This window comes from Primulina huaijiensis, chromosome 15 (genome assembly GCF_012295235.1).
Source record: "Primulina huaijiensis isolate GDHJ02 chromosome 15, ASM1229523v2, whole genome shotgun sequence".
Classification (NCBI taxonomy): Eukaryota; Viridiplantae; Streptophyta; class Magnoliopsida; order Lamiales; family Gesneriaceae; genus Primulina; species Primulina huaijiensis.
Window position 1 is genome coordinate 724122 of NC_133320.1, and position 25338 is coordinate 749459.

General features: G+C 35.2%; 5 protein-coding genes across 13 annotated transcripts; 1 reads left to right on the top strand and 4 right to left on the bottom strand.

Annotated features, from left to right (window-relative positions):
- Positions 1–899: 899 nt before the first annotated feature.
- On the bottom strand, positions 900–5397 carry LOC140958702 (uncharacterized). 7 transcript variants are annotated; one of them, XM_073416259.1, is made up of 5 exons: positions 3188–5397; positions 2639–2706; positions 2293–2386; positions 2094–2185; positions 900–1314 (listed from the first exon to the last, which is right to left on the bottom strand). In XM_073416259.1, exon 1 carries the CDS (start codon positions 4966–4968, stop codon positions 3310–3312), a length of 1659 nt encoding a protein of 552 aa, XP_073272360.1. In that variant the 5' UTR covers positions 4969–5397; the 3' UTR covers positions 900–1314; positions 2094–2185; positions 2293–2386; positions 2639–2706; positions 3188–3309. The 7 variants fall into 7 exon arrangements, with proteins under 7 accessions (XP_073272360.1, XP_073272357.1, XP_073272356.1 ...); XM_073416256.1 differs by lacking the exon at positions 2639–2706; XM_073416255.1 differs by having other exon boundaries at positions 2639–5397.
- A 678-nt stretch (positions 5398–6075) lies between these two features.
- On the bottom strand, positions 6076–6957 carry LOC140958756 (protein BYPASS1-LIKE-like). The gene has a single exon (XM_073416321.1). It carries the CDS (start codon positions 6955–6957, stop codon positions 6076–6078), a length of 882 nt encoding a protein of 293 aa, XP_073272422.1.
- A 5078-nt stretch (positions 6958–12035) lies between these two features.
- LOC140960430 (WAT1-related protein At1g68170-like) lies at positions 12036–14478 on the top strand. 2 transcript variants are annotated; one of them, XM_073418694.1, is made up of 7 exons: positions 12036–12354; positions 12550–12612; positions 12822–12938; positions 13033–13291; positions 13563–13721; positions 13796–13947; positions 14014–14478. In XM_073418694.1, exons 1-7 carry the CDS (start codon positions 12152–12154, stop codon positions 14258–14260), a joined length of 1200 nt encoding a protein of 399 aa, XP_073274795.1. In that variant the 5' UTR covers positions 12036–12151; the 3' UTR covers positions 14261–14478. The 2 variants fall into 2 exon arrangements, with proteins under 2 accessions (XP_073274795.1, XP_073274796.1); XM_073418695.1 differs by having other exon boundaries at positions 13033–13075.
- A 1686-nt stretch (positions 14479–16164) lies between these two features.
- Positions 16165–19056, bottom strand: LOC140958563 (cytochrome b-c1 complex subunit 6-1, mitochondrial-like). Its single transcript, XM_073416051.1, has 4 exons — positions 18979–19056; positions 17692–17776; positions 16610–16699; positions 16165–16500 (listed from the first exon to the last, which is right to left on the bottom strand). Exons 1-4 carry the CDS (start codon positions 19047–19049, stop codon positions 16468–16470), a joined length of 279 nt encoding a protein of 92 aa, XP_073272152.1. The 5' UTR covers positions 19050–19056; the 3' UTR covers positions 16165–16467.
- Positions 19057–22306: 3250 nt separating this feature from the next.
- LOC140959507 (glycine-rich RNA-binding protein RZ1A-like) lies at positions 22307–24570 on the bottom strand. 2 transcript variants are annotated; one of them, XM_073417376.1, is made up of 4 exons: positions 24421–24570; positions 23688–23806; positions 22661–23169; positions 22307–22548 (listed from the first exon to the last, which is right to left on the bottom strand). In XM_073417376.1, the coding sequence occupies exons 2-3, from the start codon at positions 23796–23798 to the stop codon at positions 22666–22668; spliced, it is 615 nt and encodes a 204-aa protein (XP_073273477.1). In that variant the 5' UTR covers positions 23799–23806; positions 24421–24570; the 3' UTR covers positions 22307–22548; positions 22661–22665. The 2 variants fall into 2 exon arrangements, with proteins under 2 accessions (XP_073273477.1, XP_073273476.1); XM_073417375.1 differs by having other exon boundaries at positions 23688–23815; positions 24421–24569.
- Positions 24571–25338: the final 768 nt, after the last annotated feature.

Sequence of the window (25338 nt, forward strand, 5' to 3'; positions counted from 1 at the left end):
CCCATTCACCGCATAAGGATTATTATTGTATAATCCCACTCCTCTACTCTTTTTCTTTTTTGTTTTTTTGCTATAATCGTAAACCTCTTATGTAAGTCACTCGAGATATGTGAGACGATCTCACGAATTTTTATCTGTGAGACGGATCAACTCTATCGATATTCACAATAAAAATAATACTCTTAACATAAAAAGTAATATTTTTTAATGAAAGATTCAAATAAGAGATCTGTCTCACAAAATACGATCTGTGAGACCGTCTCACACAAGTTTTTGTCTGTTCGAAAAATACTCGGCAGGAAACCGAAGAAGAGGATAACAAATATCTAACTTTCAAAACATGCATTAAATATTTTAATGAGTATATAGTACACACAAGGATCGATGAAACAACGTTTCTCCTATTAGGATTCAAAGTGCACCATTATAATAATAATAAAAAAAATCAATCCCCCTGAATTATTGAATCATTGTACTGAGCATAATAAAATTATATTACTAATGGATATCCAAGAAGAAGAAATGGACATTTTGAGGAAATAGAATTTAACATGCTTCTTAAAAGAGAATAAATGTGCTTATTGTCTTATAATAAATATCGTAGAATATACAATTGTATATAGAATGTTTACGTGGATCAATATTTATGTCCCAATAAAAGAAAAAATAATAATATATTTGTTGTTTATATATAGTAAAATAAAAAAAAAAGTAAAACTAACAACATGGGTCATCGAACATGGACGTGAGTGAATAAATCAAAATAAACAACAGGTACCGATATTTCTTTTTTGTTTAATTGGTTTATATATTAGAGACATCATCTAAATTTCCTCGATTTATCTTCAGTGTTCTTTTTTTTTTTTTTAGAAAAAATCGCTTCTGAAAGGAAAACTAAATTAAACAACAAGAGAAACAGATTCTTCAAATCACAGTACATGATACTACAGATCCTTCTCCACCTTTTTTTAATACACCCGTGATATAATACAAAGTACAACGCAACTAGCCAAGAAAAAACTCCATTTGGGATGATAATGGTCATCATCGGTATATTCATTTCTACCACTGTCAGATATGGATACATAAATAACTCACCGATCACACAGTACCCGTAAAATTTTGTTGTGCATACATTTAGAAAACTCAAGCAAACGGGACCTAATCTCCAGCTACCAACTTGACATAAAGATAGGCCCTTGTAGCCACGGTGAAACAGAGAAGAAGAATCGAATGGAGAAAGATCAACTTTAACGTTCTTAGATGCCCAGGCTTTGGATTGTGAATTGGAATCTGTATCTGAGATCTTAGCACCTGGAGGGAAGAGAATTACTGGATTATTTGAGGAGGAAAGCGGGCGCATTTGGTAAATAATTGCAACATAATTAAATGTAATCTCAAAACTTAAGTAGGGTAGAAGTGCATGTCTCACTAATAAAGATCCTTGTCGGCACGCATAGAGCAAGTAAATTATCACAAAGACTGTTTCTAAAGCTTTTCAATCAAGGGAGATAGGAGGAAACAAGAACACCGAGATGTAAGAAAAAAATTATATTCCAACAAAAAATTGTACTCACATCACATTAACAGTATATTTGATTGCAAAGGTCGATACAGAATTTAATCATGCGCTGTAACAAATTAAAACCAGAAAACGATTCATAGAGGAGAACACGTCTGGTTTGAGAAGGAACAAGCAGTAAGTTGTTAGGATTACTAATGCACTAATATTATTAAAAAGAAAATGAAAGGTGTTACAATCCTTGTGTAAAAGGATTGATCCCAGAGACTAAGCCCGTCTTAACACGAGAAAACCCTTCTCCTTTGCCCCTGGCCGAGCAAATACGTCCCCTGGCCGAGCTAATACGTCCCTGAAACAGAATTATAACATAATACCAGATAATATTAACCCTTTCACATTTTATTTCCTTTAACTCTATTCGTCACTTGTGTGTTTGTGCAATGAAAGCCTATGCTATTATGAACCTGGACTTGAGCACAGAACATACACATCAACTTTTAAGCTCACAATGTATGCTTTGACAAAGTAAACAAGAAAATATAGAACAGAGAATTCAAATAAAATATCTCACCAGCATCTGAGAATGTACACTAACATGGCAATGTGGCAGAACCATGTTATCATGCTCATTCCTTACATATGAAGATGGAATAGAAATAATATCTGTTAAAAGAAAGAAAACATATTCAAATGTATGCATAAAGTAATTCTTTAGAAAGAAGTTGCACATGGCAGTATAAAAGAAGATCAGCGACTCAAGACAAACTCACAGCACAATATTTTTCTGATGCATCCCGGGAAAATGAACCAACAAGTTCAGCACCGAGACATAGAAAACAGGTTCAATTCATGTAGCTTCACCAACTGCAGCAAGATGAGGCATATTATAACTCAAGAACAAGCAAAAAATCTGGTAGAATGAGGATTCCATAATCGATTCATTTGCACAAAAGAACAAAACCAAATATACAGAATAGGATCACTCCAAGTCACTGCAATACCACTCATGAACAAGATAAAGATAAATAATGCTTTTGTGCCCAAAAATATGTTTAGGCCCCACTTACAAAAGCATATAAATTGCAACAAAAAGTAAAGTCAAGACACATTAGTTACCGTAATAACAATAAGTCCACAGAACAGTAACTATGGTCACAACTATTTTCCCAGCAATGTCTTTATCACTAGAACAACTGAGATCAATGCATAAGAAAGCACGATAAAGTAGAAGCTACAGTCACAAGTTTTTCCTTCACTATTATCTGATTTTCTTTCCCAAAAATGTTTTCAACTATTGAACAAAATATTGTAGCTCGTTGTAGGGATAGAATTACTCGTTGACTATAAAACAAGCATGTGTGCCGAGAAAACTTTGCCAATGGCTATAGAAAAGATTCTAGTCATGACAAGGAGATGGCTGTCGTTAAATTTTAAACGAGGAGCATTTATGTCACAGTATTCTCTTCACATATTTTCTTTCAACGAACACATTTTCCTTTAGTTACTCCCATTGTGTTCTACCCACAGACCAATTTCGTTTGATCATAGAGGACTAGGGATGACAAAAGAACAAATATCGATTAGCATCGACATGGAGTATAAGACTACACAGAGTAAAGAGATAACATGAATACAGTGATACTTTCGCTAAAAAAGAAAAATAACCTCTACTCGGGCCATCAACAAGCAGATTCAACCCTTTTTTTTCTTCAATAACGTGCTCTGATTGAAGGACCTCGTAAGTTGTACAGCCCAAATCAAATACCAAGCAAGATACCAATTTTGAACTAAACAGCCACCGGAATATTCATGTTACTCATCAAATGTTTGGTTTTATCTAATGATGATAAACCCGACTTCGTACTGTTTGACGCAGATAGCTCTATTTCATTGGCTTCACTCGCCATACCTGCCTTTCTGAGGCAAGAAGTCAAAGAACTCATGGTAATATTATCCGGTGCACAACCCACTGACAACATCTTTTTATATATGTCTATAGCTTCAAACGTTCTCCCTTTCATACAATGCCCCAGAATAAGAATGGTGAATGTCATCTTATCATGGACGCACCCCTTTGCCTCCATTTCTGCAACAATGGCATTTGCCTCATCAAGGTTGCCAGCTTTACAAAACCCATCAATCACGGGGTTATAAATAAACGGCGAGGGGATAACGTCTTTTCTAAGGTTCAACTGCCTTAATAAATCCCGAGATTCGTTTAATCTATTTGCCTTACACAGAGCATTAATTAGAATGGAAAATGTAAATGCATTAGGAGACACCTGACGCTTATTCATCTCATCCCAGAGCTTCATGCTTTTGTCCACATCTCCAGTCCTACAATGACTATCAATAATAGAGGTGAACGTGACAACATCAGGTTTAAGGCCACCATTGAGCACTCTTTCATACATCATTAATGCAGAGTCTGAATCACCCTTTTTGCTAAAACCATCAATAACAACATTAAACGTGAACAAATTTGGTCTAGTTCCACGTTGAATCATCTCATCAAAAAGAGCAGCAGCTTTCTCCATCCTACCTGATTTGCAATAGCCAGATATAACTGATGTGTAAGTCACAACGTCCGGTGAAAACTCACAATATAACTCAACTTCTCTCAGTAGCAACTGAGCTCTGTCCACATTACCAACTCTACACAACCCATTAATTAGGGTATTATAAGTGATAAGGTCCGGGAGACAACCAAAACTTTCCATGGCATTAAAAAATTCAAAAGCCTTCTCGACTTTCCCAACTTGGCATAATCCTCGCATTACAATGTTAAAACTACAAGTGTCAGGGCAAAAGCTCCGTAATCTCAATATATGACCTTTGAAGAAACTAACTGCCTCGTCTAACCGATCTCTACCTACTAACAAGCTCAAAAAATTGTTATGTACAAAGGAGCCAACTATTTCCCCTTTCTCACTACAAAATTCAGCTTTTGCGATCAAAATTTCTTCTGCCATTTTAAATCTCCCAGCATTCACAAAGGAGGAAACGAGAAAATCCAAAGTTGAGTTTTGGGGAAAAAATCCATCAGTTTTCATGTGCTCATACACTAGTTTAGCAGAATCATGAAGACCCATGTGACAAAGTGAATTCAAAAGCAAATAAAAAGTGGATTCCCAATGAATGATATTCAGATTAATCCTCAAATACTGAAAAAATCTAAATGCCGATTCTGGGTCTTTCAATCTATAGCTTAAATGATGAATCACGCCAAAAGCTAAGAACGGATTCAAATTTTTGCGAAAATAATCAGAGTCAAAAACAGAAAGGGACTGAGAGTGGTTAACCAAAATAGTGCATACAACTTTAGTAAACCAGAGAGTGGATGCCGCGGCGTAGGATGGCTCTATGGAGGATTGACCGTGGAACAGAACTATGGATAAAACCTTGGGAATGAAAACCCTCTGAGCCAAAAATTGCATTATTATCATTCAATGCAGGGATTGTTGATACAAACAGCAACGGATCCACGGCTCTCTTCTTCATTCCATTTTCATTTTGTGTGGTGAAATGCAAAGACTAAGTTAATCGTACAAGGTTAAGCGCTACTGAAATCCATTTCAGCCAAAAATAACATTCTTATCAATCATAATGAGGATCTTTGATACAAGTAGCAAGAAAAACAATTAAACTCTCGTGCATTCCATCCCCTTGTGCAGGCTGGGAAAATTATAAGGTTTAAAAAAGAAGTGCATCCGACAAAAAATCGATGTAGCTGGGTTGCGAGTATATCTCGATTGGCGACCAGAATAACTAATTAGGGTTGAAAGAGGGCGCCCGGCTGAAGTGCCCCATATTCGAAAATTGGGGTCTTTGGTTTTGAGGTTTATGAACAAAGCCATAGGGTAAACGAGGAATACACCTCCATATATATACATATTATTTATTATTAAATTATATATATATATATAAATTTAGAGAAGAATAAATACCTTGTATTACTTGAAATAAAAATATATTTTGAAGATTAATATTTGCATTATTAATTTTTATATTTTTATCTGTATAATATTAATCAATTTCCTCGTATCCATATTTGCAAAATTATTAAAAAAAAAGAATTCTTTAGTAGTTTATGAGAATATCAACATACGCAACAATATAAAAGAAAATTATTTTAATACTAAATAAATAAATAACAAAACAAAACAAAACAAAAACGATGATACAATTGACAAATATTTTTTCAAGGTACAGTAGAGAAAGAAACCACCAGCTCCATCATCCGACTCTTCTCTGCACAATCGGTTGACATGTTAAGGCTCGGTTGCTTTGCCCAAGGCCTCGAGACCTTCTGTGTGACAGTTCATAATCTTTCGAAAAACGTCCCTCAGCTGGCGTTGAAACGGTTCCAATCCGTTCTCACAAGCTTCGCATGCTAATGATAATTCGTACACGTTCACTCTCACTTCTTCTTTCACTTCCGCTGATAAAGGGAACTGAGCAGAATCCAACAAGGTTGTGATCTGATGCACGTTCATTTCGATTTGATGTATTTCCTTCAGTAAACCATTTGAGTTACGACGATCCCTTTTCTTTTATTCATCCATAATTCGACTATGAAGCAACAAAAATGGTGTGCTCCATGGAAAATTACGAGGGATTGTGAAATGAATCTGCACGCCTCGGTCTTGACAAGGGATTTCCATGACAAGGACCCATAAGACGAACATGAGAATAAAACTCATCGTAAAGAAAAGTGTAGCCAGACCATCTGTTGCTTCTATTTCGTTTCCACGAGGAGGGATTAAGTTATTTGCAATTAACTGGAGTTGTTTTGAGGCTGACCAATTATGAGGTACGCTCCAAGAGAGCGACCGTGAGTGGCCCGATGAGCGGTGATGATGACTATCCTTTCCCTTACGTCCAAAAGATCGGTTCCGGTCAGAAAACATAGAACCTGTATCCTTTTCAGCTATCATCACGAGTGCCAAATCCATCAAGGCTTTTCTTGCTCGACGAAACTGGGCTTCACCCAGAATCCTCTGTCGAGTATCCAAGGCACATAAAACGATCTCCAAATGCTTCTGCCATATTCGAATCCTCTCAATACCATCACGAGTTGCATTGAAAATATCGAGTGCTTTGACAGCTCTGTCAAAGAATTCAGTAGCAATCCTATCTGCTGGTGGCTTTAAGAGATGCCCTCTATCGTTCGTCAATATGGCTTGAAAACAATCAAGGCAGCTAGAAAAGGCATCTAAAAGCTTGCATATCCATGAAATGGAAAGAAGTTCAGTAGCATCAACCACTGAAATGTCGTTAAAACAGGTAAAAACTTTCCTTTGAAATGTATCAAGATTTTGAGTACTTGAATCATGGTTCATTTCTGAATGAACCGGATAACTTCCAATAGTCAAAATTGGACGACGAAATGAGGCAAAAGGTATAGGGGAGCCATGGCTGTTTGAAGAAGGCATTCTTCAAACTAAAATAAGGCCAAAGACACCTGCAGGAAACAAGCCACGATATCATTTTATCAGCTAAAACCCAAAGAAAAATCAGTAGCACGTGCTCTTAAGAACAATTAAATGTTGCATTGTGATTGCTCTGTAAAATTCCAATATCAAACTCTGTTGTATTCCAACTTATTATTTCATCGTTCTTCCCAAAGCCAAATTTATATATACTTATATTTCATCCATTAGAATCAACAAGACGGCACAGCATTTTTTCCCAAGTTCCGAAGATATCAAACAAACCATCCTTTAAGAGGCGGAGGAAGGAATTAATTCCAGGGGCAACTTTTTCAGACTAGACTTACATTTTAGATTTAAGATCGACACCGCTCGCGTCTATCGGGCTATACCAGAATCATGTCATCAAAATACCATAGATTTTTCAAAAATCAAATTGAGAACATCTACAGAAATTGAGCACAAGAAAATAAAAGGAATCATATAAACCAATCTAAGACATATTTCACCACCAAAAACAAAACCTTTAAAAGAACAATCTATTTGATTCAATCATAACAATAAACAAAGTCCAAAATCCCTTATTTTTTTTGTTTAAAAAATTATTCAGCTCAATCCAAGACCTTTTCTTTTTTCAAAACAAAGATTATAACATCTAATAATGCAAGCAACACGATTCAATCAGATCAATGAATCAATGGAAAAACCTCAAAACCCGCAAAGTTTCAAACAAAATTTCGAATGCCCAGATCGAGAATCGTCGCTAGACCAGATCTAGAGAATAACAACAAGCAAATTCCAACAAATCATGCTTCCAGGCCCAACGAAAAGCAAAATTCAAGAAATCAACAAGTGTGTCGAATTAGTTTAGAAAAAAAATAATATCTTTCTTATACCTTAATCAGTTAATTGTGCATGATTCCTACATGGAAAATTGGAAGTTGAAAATGGTGAATCGCAATCCTCTGGAGAGTAGGCCCGAAGCCCCCCCAACCTTTTGCTGACGATAAAAGTTTGTGGCTTCCAAAAGGGGTTACTTAACTGAGTCAAATTATGAAACGCTTGAATAAATAATACAAATACATGTTAAATTTAATTTACCCATATACATAACCGTAAAACCTAAATCCCTGTTAAATTCAAATATATTGATTTAATATTATTAGATTTGTTTGAATGGACAAATTTGAAATAAATTTCAAATATACAAAAATATAAGTTATGTAATTTCAACAGTAATTTTGGTGGATTTTTTAATACAATTATTCATTATTCTAATCCACTACTATTGATAATGCATAACTTGATATTAAATTTATTTGAAATTCAATTCAATTTTATTCATCCAAAAAAATGCGTCTCAAGTCCATCGATCCAAACAGAAGATAAATCTAATTTATAGTTCTATTATGNTAGAGAGAGAGAGAGAGAGAGAGACTGATACTTGGTAAAAATCTATAATAAATTACCATGTTCAAAAATCAAGTAAGTAAAAAGAGAAAGACGTGTCACCTTCACCACCATTGAAGACCGTAGCCGAAGCAGGATGGCAATGGAACCAAGTCACAGACATCGAGAGAAGAGAGTGAAGAGAGAAGGAATTTCATGCTAATTTCCAACTTCATCTTCTAAATTTGAAAAACGTTGATCATGCATAAATTCTCGAAGTCGTTGCATTCAAAAAGGTTTTGAATTAGCATGAGCTTAATTCTTTCCCCCTACACTTCTCCTCTCTGACATCTGTGACTCCTTCCCACCACCATCGCTACCACGACTATTGTCACTCAATGATGGCAAACATGATACGACTATCTCGAATCGCCTGCCTTGATCTTTCTGCATTCGTGATATATAACACGACACGAGTACTCTTAGCTATAGACTGTAACACTCTCAATCAAATTTGAATCGATGATATTATCTAACCACATGCAAGAACAGATAAACACAAACCATTATTCGCAGTCAATTTGTACCCGATATTCCTACTGAAAATAATTATAATTAACAATAGGATTTTCTTCCTCCAGCCCAAAAATTTGATATCTTTGACTGGAAAAGCCATTCTTAATCCTCGTAATAATTTGAAATAGGAAATATATAGTTTATCATCTAGAACAAGAAAGCAGAAAGGAATTAAGAGGGCTCTCACTCTCTTGTTGCAAGGTTCTTGAGGAGAAGAAATGGCGTTCTGTATACTTTGCATGCATGCGATGGATCATAAAGCCAATCCTAATGGTATATGATTGTGGTTCAAATAACATTAGCAGTTGTGAGTATTGGGTACAGATTGACAACAAATGACGCTACGAATCAACCTAGCTACCTATTCTTGTGGCTTACAGATAATCATCGGTATAGGTTTTTTGAATTAACACGACTACTATTGTCTCCTCGATCTCTAACATCTGTTCCCACCACGAGTACTATATATTGTCACTCCATGATGGTGTGCTTGGGACGGCTATTTTGATTCGCCTGCCTTGATCTTCCTGATCTCACCAAATGTCATGCGACCAACATATCCTGTCCCTTCGCACCAATCTCGATAACATTATATAATTGTGGACGCTGATCCAACAATTTCATTCCAATGGAAAATATAAAACCCAAGTACGCGTAGATGCTTACGCAAAATCGAATTCAAGGCATGAAGTACGTAACTTCAAGAAAGTATATATATATATATGTTCATGCATAAGATATTAAACAAAACTCGAAACAGGCACGTCAAATTAAAGAATCAAGATTCCAATTATATGTAAAAGAAAAAAAAAACTGCCATATATATATGCATGAATTGAATCCTCTGAAATTGAGAAAAGTAAAACGAATACCTTCCTGCAGGTTTCTTGATTATGGTCCAAATCATATGATCAGTTTGAGTCTGATGATATTCAACAACAACAGGGAATTCAATGTCAATCTTGTAAAATATGTATATAAATATGATCAAAACTGTACTATATATTCTTGAAAAATCTCTGTTTTTTCCACCTAGAAGAAACGAGAGTCGAAGGGAAAGGAAGGAAGAAGGCGAAACTGATGAAAATAAACAAGAAAGGTGTCCTTGAAACATATTGTTGTGAATATACATACATACATACATACATACATATATATATAAATATATTTACTTAATTATTTATTTATTTTCCCGAATATATAGATAGAGATCGATCTTGAGATGACGTTGCCCTGAAAAGACGGAACAAAATATCCCATAAGAAATAAATAAGTTTTATTTGGATAAAGTATAATCGTTGATATAGCTATCAAAGAAATGATACGATTATCTGAAAAAAAATATTTAAAATTTGAGGTATATGATTTGAGCCAATATATGATACTCTAATAGTAATTTATTAACTTTTGGAAAGGGATTGATTTTTAAATACATTATATATAATTTGAATTTAATGGGTCTATTTTAATCTGTTGGAAATTTTAATAAAAATTTAAAGGTTGAATAAAAAATTGTGTCTCATGAATGTGAGAGTGTCTTTTGGCTTTCCACATTCTTGAGTTAATTGAAGAGTTTTGACTCTTCATATTCTTGAGTTAATGGGAAGATTAATTGAGTTAATTAATCTTCCATGACTCTTGGTGTGCATTTTGGGGCTTATAAATAGTGGGTTCATTTCCTCATTTCAAGTACATGAAATTTTCTCTCTTTCAAGCTCTCTCTTGCATTACATATTGTTATCTTTCCATTTGGCCTCTCGTAAAATCTCGGTGATAAAGTAAAGGTACGTTTTCAGTTCGCCGTAGTAGTGTCTCGTGCTAAGTCACTGCTGGTTGTTCCGTTGTATCCTGGGAAACAGACGTCCGCTGAAACCTCGAAGCACATACCGGAGAGGGCGAATCTGTTTTAAGGAAACTGTACATGCTACAGGCCTCGGTTTGGTTTTGTTTTCTTTTACATAATAGTCATACTGTAAACATCACACTTGTTTCGGTTATTACTTTATCTCTACAAGTTTGTTTTTACGCTACTGGTTTTAGCAATTTTTCTAACATAATCTATGTTGAACTGCACAGCACTGAATCTACGCTCCAAACGTAAATTTTTTTTTTCTTTTTTACAGGGTTGTAAAATGCCATCTATCCCGTTATATTTTTTAAATAAAAATTATATATAATATATTTAAAAATTAATCACTTTCCAACAATTCTAAATTATTATCATAGTACATTAAGGTTGGAGTAATCGATCCCATGCATGCAAAATCGTGTACTGCAGGAACGCCATTTCTTCTTGTAAATTCATATATTAAGTTTTCTCTACAGTACTGCCCACATATATATATACCAGATTTTTCCTTTTTCAGATTTGTTCCAAGATTAATTACCAAAAACATGCTGTCCCTAGATCTCTTTCTACACACACACACACACACACACACATATATATATATACTGCCCACATATATATACCAGATTTTTCATTTTTCAGATTTGTTCCAAGATTAATTACCAAAAACATGCTGTCCCAGATCTCTTTCTACACACACACACACACACACACACACATATATATAGAGTAAGTCTCTTGTGAGACGATCTCATGAATCTTTATCTGTGCGACGGGTCAACCCTACCGATATTTACAATAAAAAGTAATACTCTTAGCATAAAAAGTAATATTTTTTCATGGATGACTCAAATAACAGATTCGTCTCACAAAATACAATCCGTGAAACCGTCTCACAGAAGTTTTTGTCATTTCTATATTATTATATTATTAAGTTTGAAAACCTTAGAGTAACTGCCTCAGAGGACGTTAAAATATTTAATTTCATATTTATCTTTCTTACTCAATATTTTACATAATAAAAAATTTAAACAAAACTTCCCTTTTAGATTGAATAAATTTTTTATAAATTGAAAATAATTTTGTGTTAATCGTTTAATATTATTTGATCAAATTAAAAATAATAATACATACATACAACTCGTGTGCATCTTTTACTAATATGTATGTATCGATGCTATATATATCCCATTTCTTTTCATCTTCTTCTTGAACACTAAGCAAGGAGAGAGGAAGATGCCTTTCCTGTTTGTTCTCATCAATTTGTTTTCATCATCTTTTTCTTCTTTTTCTCTCTAAAACCCTCGTTTATCCCACAGTGGTTTTGTGCTTACTCGAAAATTTTGATAAAGTAGATATCAGAGAAAGATTTCGCAAGAAGAAATGGCCTTCTGTACAAGAATTTCGAATACTTTGCATGAGACAAAGGCGACCCTGATGATGATTGTGGTGCAAATCATATTTTCCGTAGTAAACATCGGATACAAGTTGGCTACAAACGACGGCATGAGTCTATCTATTCTTGTGGCTTACAGATTCATGTTCGGTGCCGTTTTCATTGCTCCCATCGCATTTTTTGTTGAAAGGTTTGGATTATATGTTTATGTTTTCAGATTTTTCAATGTGCACGTAATCGAGCGAGAAAGCAAATGACGCATCTGGGATTATATGAATCACGTTCATTTACATCTTGTTGAGGCTTCCACACAGAGTTTTGGTATTTTCTTCTGCAAGAAATTTAAGTTCTCGAAGGACAGGATATGATAGTTCTAATTTTACAGGAAAAAGAGGCCAAAGTTGACGAGGAAGATAGCCTTTTATGGATTTCTTTGTGGTTTGTTCGGGTGAAAATTCTCTCTTATGAAACTTATCAATACAACCAATCCTTGAATAAACCATTTGAACGAACTGCACTTAGCATTAATGTATGCCACACGAGTACTCAGATTTTGCTTCATATTAACCTATCCCGCGTAAATCTTTTGATTATGTTTTCCAAGTACATATATCTCGTAAATTTTGTTATCTGAAAATCTATGGATTTCTTGTGCAGGGGAGCACTTGGACAGAACCTATTCTTGAAAAGTTTGACCCTAACCTCTGCAACGTTTGTATCTGCCATGATAAATCTTGTTCCAGCTATCACATTTGTCATAGCCATTTTCTTGAGGTAAACTAGATATGATACCATTTTGCATTAGCTTGCGTCATTGTTCAACATATTTACCTATACACTGTGTCAATTTCTGGTGTACTTTTTTCAGGTTGGAGAGATTTGGATGGAATACAAGCGAAGGCAAATCAAAGGTATTCGGAACATTATTGGGCATAGGTGGGGCAATGCTCCTCACATTTTTCAAAGGTCCAGATTTGAATATGTGGGACACAAACATAAATCTGCTTGAAACCACTAAATCTCATCATCATCATCCGGTTACACAGATTCATAACCATAATCTTGTCATCGGTGCACTTTTAGCCGTTGTTAGTTGTGTAAGTTACTCCGTCTGGTTGATCATTCAGGTAAGATTCTCTTCTATATTCAGTCCATATTTACATTGTCAGCATATGGTTTTCTGCAGAATTATCCTCCATCTCTTTTACAAATTCTTAATGCATTTGATCAATTAACAGGGAGTCATCATGTGATATAATAAAAAAAACATTGGACGAATTTTGATTCACTGGATTTTTATCTTATAGTTCTTAGCAAGTCATGATGATAGTTCTCAATTGAGCATGATTAATCGAGAACTACTTGTCTGCTTTTCTTGATTTTAATCTTACGGACCAGGCTAAGGCGGCAGAATTGTATCCATGTCCTTATTCAATAACCGCCATGATGGCGTTCTGGGCGTCAATACAAGGTGTCATTTTCGCTCTCTGCATGGAAAGGGATCGGAGCCAGTGGATAATGGGATGGGACATTAGGCTGCTTACTACAGCTTTTGCTGTATGTATTCCCCCAAGAGTCTTGATTCTTGAAAAATGTTTATCCCTATGATCTGACAAATTTTAATTTAACAGGGAATTCTGGGCTCTGGATTTGTGTTTCCGCTAGTTGCCTGGTGCGTGTCCTTGAGAGGGCCAGTATTTGTATCAGCCTTCAATCCCATGATGCTGGTGCTCGTAGCTATCGCAGGATCCCTGTTCTTGCAAGAAAAGCTGCATCTTGGAATGTAGGATTTTGATAATTGTATTTTACATGATCGTCATGATCAATGACCATTTTAATGTTCTGACAGGTTGCTGGGTGGGATTTTGATCGTAGGAGGATTATACTTAGTTCTGTTGGGAAAAGGGAAGGAACTGAAGAAGGTATCACAGTTGGTGCCAGAAGTAGATCAAGACAGAGGAATAGAGGTAGTCGTCTCGGCAAGGAGTGGCAGTAGTCGTGGGAGCAGTGCCAGCGGAAAGGATTTGGAAGCATCAGAAAGGAGAGACGAAGCAAGAATTAGTCAGACTCTGGCTGGTTTTCACATGTGTCTATAGAAATCCAGCCAGCAGTTATGCAACGAGGAGTATAGAAGTTTTTTGCAGGGAAGAAAAACAATGCATCATATGGCGTGTGCATGAAGTTCCTTTGAATTGTACCAACATATCATGATATGTGATACATGCACCATCTGTTGGTGAAATATGACTACATATTCAAATATGCGGATACAAATATATTTTTCGAGATTTATAATAAATATTCGTTTGATTCATTATTTAAATTTATTGATTCATCTAAACATATCTTATGATCTATTCCTAAATTTTCTCTTTTCGATTTCTTTTCATCTTCCCGAACAGAGGAAAGGCAAGAATTGTTCTTGTCAGTTGCCGCGGCCTCCTCCTCCTCCTCCTCCCTCTAAAACCCTTGTTTCTTGTATGTTAAAACGCTAAGATTTGTGAGAAATTTTGCAGTTTGATCATGGAGATGAAAATGATGAAAGATTTGGGATTCTTGATACCTGCATAACGTGTTTTAACATAATTTAATTTTATTTACCACTATCCTATTAATCTTTTTACACAATAAAGTTTTTGAGAAGGACGGAATGTGCATGAATGTTGCAAGTACAAGGTCATTTTTTTGTCTATGATCAACACTGTTATTGGAAGAAAAACTACACTTTGTAATGCAATTGTATGGATGACCATCCATAATTATGTAATATGATCAAGATCTATTGGTTTGATAAGCTTAATATTCTACTTAATATTAACAATATGTCGATCGGGGGCATTGTTATCTTGGGAAGATTATACATCCTCTCTCTGGGAGCAGGAAATGAACTAAAGAAGACGTCAATGACGGTGCTAGAGGAAAATCAAGGCAGGCGACTGGAGAAAGTCGTCCCTATGGAGACCATCATGGATGGCAATAATCATGATAGCAATGGCCGTGGAAAGAAGTCTGAGGCATCAGAGAACCAAGATAAGCTTAATATTCATTCTAATATGTCACAGGACAGGATATGTTGCTTGGGGGGATTGTCTTGTCTTGTTGGAAAAAGGGAAGATACCGAAGAATGCATGACATTCGGCGCATGGTAGGGGAAGATCAAAGCAGGCGAATGGAGATGATAGTCATCCCACGGACACCATCACAGAGTGACAATAGTCGTGGTAGAGATGGTGGTGGGAAGAGGTCGCAAATGTTAAGAGGAGAAAGATTCTCATGCTAATTCAATACCTGCAAGTGATTTAATATAAAGATATTTGACTGTGTTGTAATGTCGGAAAACTAATGAGATGTATTATCATTTTTTTTTCAATATAGTTTGCAAAAATACATTTTAAAGAACACAATGGCGTGTTTTATTGAAGGTATTATATTATTCTTATAAAAAAAAGTGATTGTGAAATATGAAAGTATTTTATTTAAGTTGAAAATTAGCATGAAATTCCTTCTCTCTTCTCTCGATGCCTGTGACTTCGTTCCATTGCCTAGGCTTCTGTCTTCACGTCTTTCTCTTTCTACTCGCTCGATTTTCTGAAATCAGACATAATAGCCTACGTTTCTCGAATTTTAATAATATTTTTTTTGTAATTTTGATCATAGACGTAAGCATGCACGGGATTGTTTGACTACCAACGTGGTCACTACTACGTCAAAGATAGCGTGACTGAGATACAAAATCTATTTCCAAATTTTAGTAATTTACATTCAGCCAATATGTTCATGTTTTTTCCTTTTTAAAAAAAAAAAACAGTATGTTAAGTTATTATATTGCAACAATTGGTAAAATCTTGCTGAGAACAAAACTAATAATAAATCCCCAACGCATGTTATCTACGCCGATGGGTAATTTATATACTACAGATCACATTGAAAATTTTTCAGGCTGCACAAAATGTCATAAAAGGTTCATACACGAAAAAGAATAGCAAATATGCACGAAAAGTAATCGACAACTCACGAAAGCATCGGATATCCAAATCAACAAGATTTTATGGTTTTATTGATTGAACCGAGTCATCTCCAATTAGCTGGGAGCCTGGGACTAAGGCTAGTGTGACGATGATAATGACAAATTCGATCCCATGCAGCTAGAAGACATTAAACGACTGAATTTCTTTGTTTCAAAAAACAAACGAGTTTAATCTGATACTACAATAGCACTAAGCAATGAAGTCTTATACTGTTATTTAAGATGAGAAAATAGCTTGGTTGCAGCGTACCAATGGCCACTGAAGGTCTTGAGCTGTTATTTAAGATGCCAAAATAGCTTGGTTGCAGCCTGTTATGTTAAAAAATTCAAAAAGTCGATCAGAATGAAGTTGATTTATTTTCTCCAAAAAAAAAATGGGAAAGGTTAAACAGAGCGTCAGTTGGATGATGGGGCTTACGCAATTATCGACACAGCGCCAATAATCAAAGTACTGTCCAGTACAGTGCTTGTGCCCTGATTCATCACCTTGAATTCTTTTAGCACATGCCTGTAAGAAAGAGTCATTTAGCTGACACCCAGTTAGTAAAAGTAAGTATTTTAAATGCGTTTAAAATCAGTGACACTTGTGCTTATTCCTCTCTGTCATTACCCGCTCCTTCAATTCACATGAATAATATTTTGTATCAACGTTGTCGACTCTTCCAAAACCACTAAAACTCAAATCAAAGAGAATGAATTGTATAGATTTCACAAACGAAAAGTGGAAGTAAAGATACTGGCATCAAATCCATAACAATCCCAACTTTATCCCATGATTCCCAGCATAAATTCACAGTACATTTCAATATTTTATATGTTGGAATTCAAATTCCAAAGACATAGCTTTGCTTGTTTTCATTTTCTTAAAATCAATTCTCATCATTAAAAACCTTGAACAACAACACTATCCCATTTCAAATTTTTTCTTCTAAAAACTCATTTCGAATCTCCCAACGTTATCATTATTTTCAATTCCGCATTTTACCATTTCAAACAAATATTCTATTATTATACTATATTTTAACTCAATACACTTTATTATAAAACTTTCAAATATGTCATATACCATTAAAATACCCAAGAAATGACATTTACAGTAAAAAATATATATTTCATGAAATATAATATATATCACATTCTCCAATACATTTCTCAAAACATATTTTCTCATACGATTTTCCCAAAGCACTCAAAAACACTAACAAAAATAACCTAATTTTTCCAGAACCTACCTTTGAAATTCTAAAAATGAAACCATGCATAGCATGTTAAGAATTTTCTAACTGTGGGAATAAATCACATGCCAGCTCAGACAAATAATCTATTCCACTTGGAAAAGTTCAATTAAAGTATCCAATCAAATATCTAATTCTGAGTTAAGATGCATGAAATAACTCATTCAACGTTATTAAAGTAGATGGAAGGAAAAATATAAAGCAGCAGAAAATAAATGGCGTCACTTGGAAACAGTAAAGCTCGTTAACTGATAACGGAAATCACCTGATATTCTTTTAGTGGCCTAGCACATGGTGCCTTGCACCGGTCTTCAAGTTCCCTCTTTGGATCTACAGGTTCATCATTTGCCCTAAATGACGAAAGGCAAAAAACGGGTAAGAGCCTATAGGAACTAGCTCAAACAGACAGACACGATGGCCCTGCCCTGTGATATTTAATTGCATAGCCCAAAGCATACATTGATGAATTGTTTGATACTGTTAATAATATAAAGGATAATTGATGATCTTGAGCACATTAAGTTCAAAAGCCAGTGCAACTCTAATGACTGTTAAGTATGGAAAACTTTCACACAGACGAATAAAGAAGAAAAAGTAAACCAAATTAGGATCTTTGCCAACACGTAATAGGGAAGTCCGATGAGAGCCAAACTTTTGATTAGCTTTCTAGGCGGAGAACCTCGCAAACGTTATAAGTCAATTCATGATTTTTCATATAGCCGGCATTGGATTGGCGATATTATCCACCCATTGAGAAGCCAAGGTTCACAGATGCCCACTTTAGATAGCTTTCCCTTATCTATCAGCATTCAACATATGCACCTAAATTACCTCTGTAATGTGAATTCAGACCATGTTACCAACATTAACCGAAGGTAGCCATTTTCTAGATCAGTTCTTTCATTATGTCAACCTCAACAATAGGACCAAAAGATGGGCCCATAAGAAAAAGAGAAAAGCTCAAACCCTAAAGAATGACCTTTTAGGTGGGAAACCCCATCTATGTTATATATCACTAAAAAATTGCATATGGAAGCAACCCCGTTAAACACAGAGATATCATGGAGCTTAAAGTAACGGGAAAGGATTGGCCTTTGGATGGATACCAATATCTCACAACAAAATTGAAAAAAAAATCATTTAAGAAGGATCCACCCATGAGGACGAACAATACCGGATGAATATAAAAAAACATCAAAATTTTCACACCCCATTCTTAGAATGAGAGAACAGAAAAAGACTGCGAAAATTTTTTGTGCCAATTACCATCCAATCAGCAACAAGATAGAACAGATTTTCTAAATAAAATGGACCGAAAAACAGTGAATTTATCAAGTAAATGAAAATCAAGGGTAATACTCACATAGTGTAGGAACGTAAAATCTAAAACAAAGCAACCTGCAAAAAAAATAATCATCAGATCCTCAGAGTTTAGGCATACACTGACACAATTTGATAATCATAAGGCCGTCAGCAAGTGAAAAAACTTGCATTCACCAGATCGAATCGAAATTTGAAAATGGAAAAGTGGCTCTAATTCAGAGTGCCTAACCGGAAAATGAGAGGCAGCGAAGCTGACGGAGGTGCGTGGAGCAAACTTAAAGCATTGAAATTTAAATACATTTAATTATTCGGGTTAAACTTTTAAATTTCCGTGCGTGAAATAATTTTAATGAATGCTATGTGAAAAAAAAAAATCATTTTAAGTTTTAAATTTTTTATTTTTTTAATAATTTTATCGAACAAACTTTTTTTTTAACCAGGTCAACGTGGTAAAATGCATACAAGCTGAGGTATGTTTATAAAAGTAAAAATTTGTGTGAGATATTCTCACGGTTCGTATTTTGTGAGACAGATTTCTTATTTGGTCATCCATGAAAAAGTATTAATTTTTATGCTAAGAATATTACTTTTTATTATGAATATCGGTAGAGTTGACCCGTCTCACGAAGTCTCACAGATAAAGATTCGTGAGATCGTCTCACAAGAGATTACTCGTTTATAAATCTATAAACGATAGTTGTTGGATAATTTTTTAAAATCAATTTACATTATAGATTAATTATATTTTACATGTTTCCAATTATACATTTGCGCACGATCAATTAGATTATATACCTAATTTGCTGCTTTTAATCATGTATTTTAGTTATTTGAATAATTAGAGTTTGATGTTGGTATCATAAACCCAATTTCTTTAAAAAAATATCATATTTCATTCAAAAAAATAGAGATATATGTATATATAAAATGACTAAGTACGATGGATTTAGTTTGGTTGAAGAATGTCAAATTAAACATTCATCAACAATAGATTATGAAGAACAAAATGGGAAAAAAAATTAAGAGACAAATCTCTGGCACTACATGAGATCAGCTGCATGTTAATTGGATCATTTTTGTTCTTCAGCTTTCTTGTCCTCTGGCTCAGCCTCAACTGGAGGTGGTGTAACGTCGGCGGTCTTCTTCTCCTCCGGCTCAGCCTTCGATTCCTCCTTATCCACTGCTTCGGGTGGGGAGGTCGCCTCCTCCTTGACTGTTTCACTCTGCATGCCAACAATTATTAATGATGCATGAATATGTACAAGTAACTTTGTCCTGTCGTTAAAATCTGATTTGTTTAATTTGAACTCAAAAGTGTATATAACGTACATTTTCTTCCTTCCCCTCCGGTGCCTCGGTGGCGACAACCGTTTGCTCCTCCTGCGGTTCGGGTTCAGGGGGGTCGATGGCCTCGCCCTTCAAAACCTTTGATCTACTGGCGCAGGCACCCATTATCGGACAATCCTTCTCTCTGCGGTGAAAAGATTTAAAATTGTTTGTTTCGAGAGAGAAAGATCGATGGACGGCAGGAAAAGAGAAGGACAAATTGGTTTGCTCGCTTGTGGGTAGCGGGTTCTTATACTCGGAGAATTTTTATGCCAGAGCTCCGACAATGTATCCGAGGCATGGATTTATTTCAGGACAACCACTCTTTTACTTTCTAAAAATGGTCACAAGTCCCACTGTCAAAAACAAACAAAAAAATATAATACTACCACACATCATGTTATTAATATTCAAATTTTCGCACTAGGTTTATATAAGATGTGTAAAATACTAACTAATATTATGTTTATTAAATTTCGCACTCGTATAATAAATTATACCAGGAGAAACAATAAATCGCACAATATATAACACAGATCATTTAGAATTTAGATTGAAGAATATATTATTAATTATAAGTGTACCCTAAAAATTATATAATTAGTTTAAAAATAAAACTCTAAACCCAATAATTTCATTTCAAATTGAATTGTATATTGAATTATCAAATATTAATAAATTATCGAGGGTAATCACCCCAACCACGCGTATGACGTCTGCACGATGTATGAGTTACAATATCAGAGAAGATTGAATATAAAAACCGTAACAAAAATAGTACCATGATCGCAATCAAGACTCGAGATTGTTAACAATGTTGAGGCACCAAGAACACAAGATAAAAAAAAAATAGTAAAAATCAGTACATATTTATAACGGGTACATGCACGGAGGAAAGCAGATAATTTAACAAATACCAAGACAGAAATACAAGGTGAAAAGCAGGCAACGACCCAAGATTTTTATGCATACCGTTGAAGATATTTCAAGTTAACAGAAGTTCCGGGAAGGTGGGTTTAATCTAAGGGGCGGAAAAAGACCGCCTTTAAGAACCTGATCTCTATCACAACAAATGAACTTCCTGAACCTTCAAAATCATGAGCATGCAGCGCAGAAGAAAATATAAACTAGTGGATGTACTATGCATGCACACATTTGACTAAATAGAAAGAAGCCATTGGTAGCTAAACGTGTTTGACGAATATTCATCTAGTTCTACAACCTCCGGAAAAAGGTAGAAATGAAAAACCATCTCGTCGCAAACTTATTCTAATATTGTGCTGGATATCTTATTCGAAGTATTTGAACGGATGGTGCATAGTGAAACACATCATTCGGTCAAATGCATGGAACAGAGAAGCCATTTAAACACCAAATCTGAAATGCATATTTGTGACAGCAGTCACACTTGGGAAACAAAAAATTCCACAATTCTCACCGTCTTCCGCACAAAAAGACTGGTAGATCGAGCAGAAAACTCAGATAAGCCCAAGATTTGTTTTATTTCTCAATGCAGGTCACTTCATGACACAACCTTAGGAGAAGTCTCCAACAAACTTGAAGATCTGTAAGATTCATGCTAAGAACCACAAGCTGACGAGGATACGGTACTCCAACAAACACGATCGAGATCTCAGCCATCAAGATCAGGATAGACAAAAACAGGACCATAACCTTCTCCCAAAGACTGAACCCATGGAAGATTATCAATAGAAACTCCCCATATTCTAAGATGAATGCAACTCTTCCTTCAACCACTTTGAAGAAGATAAAAGAGTGACTATTGCAATCCAAAAAGCTTTTCAAGTTTTTTTATGGTTAAATCTACCCAATTAGCAAAAGCAAGCCAATCATCAACTTTCCAAAAAGGCCATTTAAGAACCTCGGGGCCTGCCAAAAGTTTAAAAGCATTAATAATGCACTATGACTAAGAGCTGGAAGAGACCAGAACATGAAAAAAAATAGCATATAAATTACCCGGTTATCTCCCATTAAACCGTAAATAATCTGAGATTTAGAAGAGAAGAATGGGATATTGCTTTTAGGAAGCTTCTATGTTTTGTTTCAAGAGCACACTTTCGATGATAGGGTCACGTTTTACAAGCGGCCTTTCCAAATTTGGATCACAATCCCTTGAACACAACTCCATAAAGACTGCGATATACAGTTGCGATAGCAACAAATCACATTAATCCAGCAGCACTTAACGGCAGTGAAAGCAAGAAAGCAGACAACCAGAACCAATAATAGCATTCAATGGACAAATATCGGATTTGAATTTGAACATCACGCAAGCCAAGGACCTCAAGGTACAAAACTAGAGAACATTTAGGGACACAAAATAGTAGAATTACTGCCAGATTCACACTTTCAAGATCCTTTTCTATTTCACCAACATGCCAAGGGAAAACTCCACGTAAGAAGAATCTTCAAGACAACCGCAGCAGTAGACATCGGATCTCAAGGTTTTCATCTGTGACAATCATGAAATAAGCACGTAAGTATTGCAACTTGGAAGAGTTCTAAAATTTATAATACAAAAATTCAAATTGTGTTTATTGTCACAATATTACAAGTAAAATTACCCATATCAGAAACCGCTGCCACCTCGGCGATCATAGGGCCCAGAACGGTCTCGACTATATCGGTCACCTCCTCCACGGCCACCATTATCCCGGTTACGACTACCATATCTATCTCCACCACGATCAGGACCATAGCGACCACCGCCTCCGCCGTATCGATCTTCCCTGCCCCCATACCTACCACCTCTACTACCACCATCACTAGGACACTCCCTAGCAAAGTGCCCCAGCTTTCCGCACTTAAAGCAGTCACCACCACCACCACCTCCCTTCCCGCTCCCATACTCACGGTCGCGATCATGATCACGCCCACGATCTCGATCATGCGAGCGATCATTATCATAGTCTCTGCCTGAACCCTGGTTTGGCTGAGCTTTCTCAACAGTTATGTTTCGGCCATCCAAGTCAAACCCATGCATAGCATCAATGGCCTCTTCCATGGCTTTCTTATCATCAAAAGTGACAAATCCAAAACCACGAGAGCGACCAGAGACCCTGTCAATAACCACCTATAGAAAGGAAGAAAAATTTCACGATGAGAAACTTACTTGGCCTTTTTGGATAAAATAATGATTTGTCATTGAAAGGAGGCAGAAAATAGTATCCACGAAACATATAAATTTTACAATGTCCATTCTACCCGAGACAGCAATTAAAAGGCACAATAGATGCTTATCATACACTTTGACTCTCCTACAAGAAACGAGACTAGGCTGGAGGGGCCAAGAGAAAGCAGATTATTTATCCAAATGCATACAGTATCTTCGGAACAATGTGCAAGGCAACAAAATCTCCACCAGTATCTTTGTAATACAACTTTGAGTAACCAGTCATCTTTGACAAAAATATATATTGAATTTCCAATGAACAGTAAGATTGTCCGATATGGCTAATCTTCTACATCATCAAAGTTATATGTTGTCATGTGAACAAAAGCTAGCAAAACACAATGTTCAAGAATATCAACAACCCAAAAATATAGATAACTTCTAAAAAATTACCATAAAGCCATAATACAGCTTGTTACCTTCGCCTCACGAAGATGACCAAACTTCTCAAATGCTTCTTTTAGAACTCGATCAGATGTTGACCACGATAGGCCACCAATGAAGCATCGATACTCAACATCATCTGACATGTTTCAAACTAAATTTTCTTCGCAATAAAAGAATTAGTGAGAGAAGGAAGGAACATATTAGTCCATACAAAAAAATAATGTGGCGACCCAAAAAAAATGGGTTTCCCGTAGAATACTATATCAGGTTTTTAAAGCATACAACAAACTCAAAGGTACAGCATTAAGATCCAATATCAGGAGATAAAGTTATTTCAAGAGCATCAGTAGCATAGCAAACTAGTATAGTAAGACTCACGAGTCACCACAGACAACATGATTGAAACTAACCTAGATAGAACAACCCCAATTTTTAAAATACTATAACAGTACATCAATTCAAATGTTATTGCTGAACAGAGAAATCCAAACTCTTGCTTACACTTTCATGCGAGAAAAAAACAATCAAACACTACCAATTGGCAGGGCCACCTACGTACTCCTAAAAAAACAATCTCTCGCAAGTGTATGACAAATTTACTTTCAAGAATTTCAAAGCCCCAGTCTTTCAAATTCAACCCCCAAGTACAAAACAATGATTCGACACAGAGGGGCAGCAAAACTATCAGGAGATCAAACGTACGCCAGATCTAGTCCTTGATTACATTACATTGTGCAATATAAAAAGAATGGAAATCCATTGTACCTGCAGCGCAACAGAGGTAAGCAAACTGGGGAAATCCGGCGTTGGTATGCAGGCTAAACCCTAGTAAATTTAACACACAGTGCAAAATGCAAATGGGTTGTATGGGCTACTGGCTAGTACCCTAGTAGAGGGGAGTATCGAAAGGAGCCGATAGCAGACCGACCCGGTCGTTGACCCGATTGTTATTAATCTCGGCCGTCCAAAATAAACCCACTAATTGACACCATTGGATTGGATTTAAGGGGATGGATAAGCAATACCTTACATGCCTATTTATTTATACTATATTATTAAATATGAAATCTTTAAAATAATTATATATTAATTTCATAATTATCTTTTTTATACTATAAAAAATCTCCTCAAGTCACTTTATATTTTACATAGAAAAAAAAATATACAAAGCTTTCATTTTAAATCGAAAAACTATTCTAAATTGAAAATAATTTCGTGTTAATTGTTTCGTATTATTTTTGATCAAATTAAAAATAATAATAAAACATACAACGCGTGTACATATTTTGTTAATATATACTAATGCTACATGCATTAAATTTTTTAAAAAAATAATATGTATTATTTTATTAGGATATGATGCTTATAAAATAAATATAATTATATATGATTTATTGAGTTAGTATGAACTTTTACATAAATTGGAGATGAGTTGAATAAAAAATTGAAAAAAAAAAGAGAGGTACGAAAATTATTAATAAACTCAAACCAATAAAGTTAAAGAATATTAAGAAAGTAAAACTGAAAATAAATTTTATTATCATATTGACATATCGAAGTTAGTTAGAATGAGGTGTTCAAGTTTAATTTCGGATTTTGTCATGCTTTTGAAAGGGTTTTAGGCTAATTGTTGTTGCTCTAGAAAATTCGTCTTCGATTTGTTTGAGAAAATGACTATGCTTC